General features: G+C 36.6%; 1 protein-coding gene across 1 annotated transcript; it reads right to left on the bottom strand.

Annotated features, from left to right (window-relative positions):
- Positions 1–1,294: 1,294 nt before the first annotated feature.
- LOC107878848 (probable galactinol--sucrose galactosyltransferase 1) lies at positions 1,295–6,167 on the bottom strand. The gene is made up of 13 exons (XM_016726000.2): positions 5,604–6,167; positions 4,608–4,858; positions 4,405–4,495; positions 3,958–4,006; positions 3,776–3,867; positions 3,586–3,693; positions 3,332–3,466; positions 2,835–3,245; positions 2,551–2,692; positions 2,391–2,458; positions 2,175–2,309; positions 1,882–2,099; positions 1,295–1,792 (listed from the first exon to the last, which is right to left on the bottom strand). Exons 1-13 carry the CDS (start codon positions 5,792–5,794, stop codon positions 1,413–1,415), a joined length of 2,271 nt encoding a protein of 756 aa, XP_016581486.1. The 5' UTR covers positions 5,795–6,167; the 3' UTR covers positions 1,295–1,412.
- Between the last annotated feature and the right edge of the window lie 379 nt (positions 6,168–6,546).

Here is a 6,546-nt window from a genome sequence, read left to right as displayed (position 1 = left end):
TATATGGGAAGTGAGAATGAACCCACATTGTATGTAAACAAGAGAGGTACTGATTTCATCATTGTTTGCCTTTACGTTGATGGTATTATTTATACTAGCTCTTCTATTTCTCTTGTGGAATGCGTTTGAGATGTCAGATATGGGTTTATTACATTACTTTCTTGGCCTTGAAGTCCATCAAGCTGAAGATAGAATATTTCTATCACAAAGGAAATATGCCAGGGACCTTCTCGTTAAATTTGGTTTGCTTAATTGCAAGCCTGCAGTTACACCTATGAATGTTGGTGAAAAATTGCGGCTTAATGAAGGAGCAAAGATGGATGATGCTAGAAGTTTTAGAAGCCTAGTTAGAAGCCTAGTTGGAGGTTTGATTTACCTAACCCACACTCGCCCCGATATTGCATTCTCTGTTGGTGTCATTTCCAGGTCCATGCAACAACCTTCAAAGGTTCATTTTGGAGCAGCAAAAAGGGTTCTGCGTTATATCGTTGGAACTATGGACTATGGTATTTGGTATTCACAAGTTTCCAATTTTAGATTATACGGGTTCACTGATAGTGACTATGCTGGTTCATTGGATGATAGACGGAGCATTTCAACTCATGTTTTCACTTTAGGTTCAGGTGTGGTGACTTGGAGTTCAAAGAAATAAGCTACAACAACGCTGTCAACCTCAGAAGCTGAGTACATTGCAGCAACTTCAGCAGCTTGTCAAGCCATCTGGCTTAGAAGGATGTTAGCAGAACTTCAGCATAAGCAAGAAAGTGCAACAAAGATATACTGTGACAACAAATCGTCGATCGCCATGACAAAGAATCCAAGTTTTCACAGCAGAACTAAGCACATTGATGTCCGCTTCCATTTCATTCGCAATTTGGTAGCAAAAGAGGAAATAATACTGAAGCATTGCAGCACTCATAAGCAATTAGCTGATAGACTGACGAAGTCTTGGCAGCAGACAAGTTTATTTACTTTAGGGCTTTGCTTGGTGTCTGTAACTTTGAATTAAGGGGGAGTATTGAAGACTAATTCAATGTATGACCAAGTCAAATTCAAGTTGTTAGTAGTTTCCTATTTTTATGGACTGTTAGCAGTCATGCTGCAGTATATTTTTAGTTAACAGATAATGGAGTTAGTTGCTTAGTTAGTGGATAGTTGGTAACTTAGTTAGCGGTTTAATTGTTTTATAAGTCTATATAAAGGCTTATCTTCAGTTTTTTTATATATACAGAAAAAATTGTGTTTCAGCATATATTGAGTCCTCTTATTTTCAACCTATTATCCCAACATCATATAATTCTAAAAAATAAGCTTTCGCGAAGCTTCTTGTTGATATCTCTTGTCAAAAGGTGATGTACGATAATGTCCGTCGAATTGGACAGTTGTACATCACAATGATCATCTTGCGCTTTTCAAACTTCAACTATTAAGTCCCAAAGGTATAAGTCTTTCTCTGGAACTCTAAGACTAATAGTGACTAGTTCAGAGGATTCGTCATAATGAAACTGTACTTCTTCATTGTCCACTTGTATTCGTTTAGGCTTCGTAGAGGAATAAGCTCCAAATGTGCCACATCCGCGAACCTTCATGGAGATTAGTCCACTTCTTCCCTCTGTTTCATATTTCAACTCTTTGATTGCTCCTCCTGAATTGAACATATTTACAAGACCAATCGGAGCAAATCTTGATTCTGTAGACATTTCCTTTATCGGAACCACTGTAAAGACTTCATATTCTCTCGCGTTCAGAGTAATTGGAATCGATGCATTTCTAGGAAGACAAACCAAATCCCCTGCATTGGTTACAATCAGGTAAGCGAAATGAAGATTTTCTTCAACAGGAAATGCAGTAGGGATAATAGAAGTGATTAGATCAGCTTACTGTGAAGATGAGAATAGAGAATGGCGTCGCCAGTCCATCCATCATGAGCAACTCTTGGTAAGTAATTGACGTCAGTAGCACGAATAATCCCAGTTATCATCCCTGGTTGAAAATCGTGGATTAGGTTCTTCTTGCCGACCTTACACCATCCGGCTCCTTGACAGTTGAATACACCAACAACTCCATTGAAATCATTTAGGTTCCAAATCTTCAAAAGACTGCATATTCATAAGCAAAATTAATGTACATAACAAAGTATGTCACAGTTGAAAACTATCTGATCAAGCAATTACGTTATGCCATCTCTTGCTGGATCAGAAAACAAGCAGTCTCTAGTTGGTCTTCCAGGAAGTTTGGCGCGTAATATGGAACCATCTGGAAGTACAAGCTTCTTTAAAAGATTAAAGTCATGCTGTCCAGGTTTGTCACTGCATGGCGATAGGCAGCGATGAGAAAATATTAACGAAAAATGGATCATACACCGTTTCTTTGGTATATATAAGCAGTACCTGACATAAATAGCACAGCCTCCAACAGCCCGTGCTGCTCCGTGGTATTCAGCCATTGGGTGCACACTCTTAACATATCACACGCACTTTAGTCAGTTGGCCCCTTTTTTGGTAAGTTATAAAGTATACTAACCAAGTGAGATTCATATCAGCAACTCACATGAAACATATCCCAATCTGGCTGCATGAACTCCCCAAGGAAAATGGTGTTGTACGCCACTGATGCTATGTGAATTGTGTGTGATGCAGGATCTCGTGGCCAGAAATCATCCGATGCTCTAATAACAGCTGAACGCTTTGCACTAAACAATGTAAGAGAAGTAAAACCGAATGAGAATATGGTAAGAGTTACCAGTAGCTCTTTACAATAATTATCAGTTCCTCAGAACCGATTCAGCTTACGACATTTACAAGCAAGAGAGAGGCTGAGCGAGACAAAAATACCTGAATAAACTGTCATTACTATGGCTCATGCATGAAATAATTCCGTTATCAGGAAAATTTCGAGCAATAGATGCCTCTAATGCCTGATGATACTTTCTTGCAAGTTTTACTCTTCCACCATGACCAGCGCCTAGTGTTTCAAGAATGTTTTGAACATCTACTTTAACCCCATCTATACCCGCAGAAGAGAGGTATGAATGCAGTTCATTGTAGAAGTTATAGACTTTCTCAGGGTTCACAAGACCAAGACCATTCTTTATCAAGCTATCCAAAGCATCATCAGGTTCCTGTGACTCTGCCCCAGGGGATGAAACTGGGAAAGATAACTTGGATTCATAGTGTTCCATCCCAGGGACCCCAGGTCTAATACCGCCCCAGTAACCAGCGAGTGCATGCCACACATACACGTACCTAAAGTTCACGGTTTAAAGAAGTAAATGGATTAGTGGATAATTAAAAGGATAGCACCTAATAGTTGACGATATTAAAGAACATACTTCAAATCGTGTTGGTCTTTGATATTGGCAACAACATGTCGAAGTCCCATTGCAGGATCATTAACCCTATGACCTTCCTTTCCATTTTTCTGAAACTTATGGTTCTCTTTGATATGAGTTAACCTGTTTGCAAAGCTGAAAACGAGCCAAAGGATGATCAGAATGTTTGATACTAAAGAAAATTTGACCCCACGGTAAACATCAAACTGAGAAAGAATACAATGACGATGATATTATTGGTTCCATCTACTCACTTTGCGTGATTATCAGCAATGGATTCGATACCATTGGGATCCATAGCAACTGATTGCCATCCATCATCAATAAGTACAAACTTTGGGGGAATACCTCCTTTCTCCAAACTGCAAAAGACATTATGTTTCAGCATCCTATGCAATACAGGAAATTAGAATGCTATCAGTACGTAAAAGTTAAGCTCACTACCTCTCTAATCCTTGCTTCACCCCCTCTGAAGTAACAGTAGTATAGAAAGCATCCCATGTGCACCAGCCAAACCAGTTCAACATGTCTGGCATCTGAATCATGGCAAAAACATGCTGTCTTATACATTCAGAACTAATGATGCCAATAGCACTTACAGCAATCAGAAGACATTCAAACTGTACCTTCTTTCTATCGCGGTGACAAAATGTTCGTAAATGCCTCTCCACCGTCCTGCGTTGACAAAGTATTTCAACCCTCAATTTCATTTCAACAAGGCAAAATGTCTATGATACATTTATCAAATTGGTGCAACATATGAAATCTCATGCAGAACATAAATAAATTTTGATTACTAGTTAGAAATGAAAACAGGCCTGGAAAAGCATCTAAAGATCAAAATATTTATACAATTGAGGAACATGGCATATTTATTCAGGACAATTCTATTTTGTAGAGTTGAAATAGCACTATCGCATCAAAAGCCTGCCTTTTCTCAAGGCATTTCTTCGGAAAGGACTCCCTTTTCCCCATTAACATATTTTGTCCTTAGGACAACTCTATAGTTATAGCAAATGCGAAGACATGAGACAGAATGAATGGAATCCATGAAAGAAAAGAGCAAAACATACTTGACAGCATTAGTGATGACATCAAAAGGGTCCAGTCCAGCTGCTACGTAAACCAAATGGCTTCCCTCGAAGTCCTGCACCGCAGGATCTCCTGCAATCAACCCTCATCATTAACATAACAAAAACTGGTAAAGACCATCCCACAAGATCCAAAATGTATCAATGGAGATCATCCCAAAAAGAGAAGATTAAAATATCCATACCACTTTCCAGGCATATCTCTAGCTCGTTGTTTGAATTTCCTTGAAGAACAGCCCTAAAATCTCCCTCTAGAATTGGCAAGAAAACAACATATAATGCTGAAGTTTCCTGGTTCTCTTGATCAAAATTTGAACCATCATTTCCTTCCACAACCAAAAATTGGGTCTCAAATGGTATATCTTGGCCACATCTGCCCATCCTTTGTGTCATCCACCATAGCTTAAATCGGAAGCCACACATAAATCTCAATCCTCTGCAAACCATTCAACACAAATAATTTCCTTGTTAAAACCAAAAAACCACTCAAAAATAAAAATGCAATTAATGCAACCAAAAAATGTAAATTGTACTTTATAACTCCAAAGATTCTCAGCATTAAGATTAAGAACATGGAAAGCCTTAATGAAGTTAAAATATATTAACATCCTCTACAAAACACAATCCGGCATTCAACAGGTAAATAACTTCCTTGTAAAACTCACATGAAAAAACAAAAATCAAAATGCAATCTTTACAACAAAAGTGCAATCTTTACATTATAACTCCAAACCATCTCAACATGTAGATCCTTAGGGATGCCTTAAATGAAGTTAAAACATAAAACATCACTATCATCAAAGGGCCCTTAGATTACAACAACAATTTATGCAGTGTAATCTCACAGGTGGGTTCCGGGGGGTGGGGAGGGTAGTGTGTACTCAGACTTTACCCCTAATAGGTAGTGAGGCTGTTTTCAATAGACCCTTGGCTCAAGCAAAAACATTACAAAGCAGTTAAAAAGGAAAGAGAAACAACCGGAGTGAAGACGTCAAGGCAAAAATGCTAAAGAAAGCATGACAACACATACTACAATGGACTAGTCACTACCACAAAATAATACGATAATCAAAGTGCTAGAAAATAACAAGAATTCCCAACAGAGGATCCTTAGATTCATTAAGGAAAAATTCAAAAAGTAAAACCAAACAGATTAAAAAGAGAAAAGAAGAAGAACATACTGAAGTTTTCCAATAGGAAAGACTCTGTGACTACCAACTCTATCTGAGTTAACACCAAGAAATGCTCCATTAGTGAAAGCTTCACCATTTGGCTGAGTAACAACTACATTTTCATGAACATCAGTAAGAATGCTTTGTCCCAATACATTAAGCTTCCTTTCAGCTACACAAATTCCTGCTCCCACAGTCATTTTTTCTTCCTTAGAAAATTATCCAATTGGAAAAAAAAAAATATGATCTTTGTCTTTCTAAGACCAAAAAACAAGAAAATATTAAAAATCCCACAAAGAAAATCTTTGTTCTTTCGTCTTCCTAATGCACAAAACCAAAAAATACTACAAAAAAAAGTGACAGTATTTGTTTTTCCAAGATCCCAAAAACAAGAAAATCTCAAAAATCCCACAAAAAATAAGCAATGATAGGATCAAAACATGTACTATAGTTATTGATAAATGTGTGAGATTTTTTATTAGCTGATAAAAATGGAGAAAGAGAAGCTTGGAAGGATTATAATATGAGAGTTTCACAAGTTGTGCGCCTTTTATACAAATCTTTTAGGCTACGTAGGATACTGAGAATAAAATTAGTTGGGAGTAACATTTTTATCTCGTGACACGTAAATTGGAATAGTGAAATTACGTGTACTCTCTCTCTCAAATTAATCATTTCAAATTTTTTAATTTAATTTCTCATTTTACTTATCTTTTTTGTTAATCAAGAAGAGAAAATTTTTTATCATATTTTATCCTTGCATTAATTACTTTTTCTTTACATTAAAATATAAATATCATTTAATAAAAATACTATAATAAACTAAACATATTATTAATTATTTTTCTTAATTAATATATCATCTCAATTTAAGACGAAAGAAGCAAAATAGAACAAAAGAACTATGTCCAAAAATCTAAGAAAAAAAATACTACTCAAATAAATTTAAAAT

This window comes from Capsicum annuum, chromosome 7 (assembly GCF_002878395.1).
Source record: "Capsicum annuum cultivar UCD-10X-F1 chromosome 7, UCD10Xv1.1, whole genome shotgun sequence".
Classification (NCBI taxonomy): Eukaryota; Viridiplantae; Streptophyta; class Magnoliopsida; order Solanales; family Solanaceae; genus Capsicum; species Capsicum annuum.
Note: the sequence above shows the minus strand (reverse complement) of the source record. Positions and strands in the feature narration are given on the sequence as shown.

Bases quoted from the DNA above. Each gene is read 5' to 3' on its own strand.
- LOC107878848 (XM_016726000.2), bottom strand. From the start codon at position 5,794: ATGACTGTGGGAGCAGGAATTTGTGTAGCTGAAAGGAAGCTTAATGTA. The intron at 3,694-3,775 runs GTAGTGAGCTTA...TGTCTTTTGCAG, and splicing joins GTGAAGCAAGGATTAGAGAG to TTTGGAGAAAGGAGGTATTC. The intron at 3,467-3,585 runs GTGAGTAGATGG...GCTCGTTTTCAG, and splicing joins ATTGCTGATAATCACGCAAA to CTTTGCAAACAGGTTAACTC.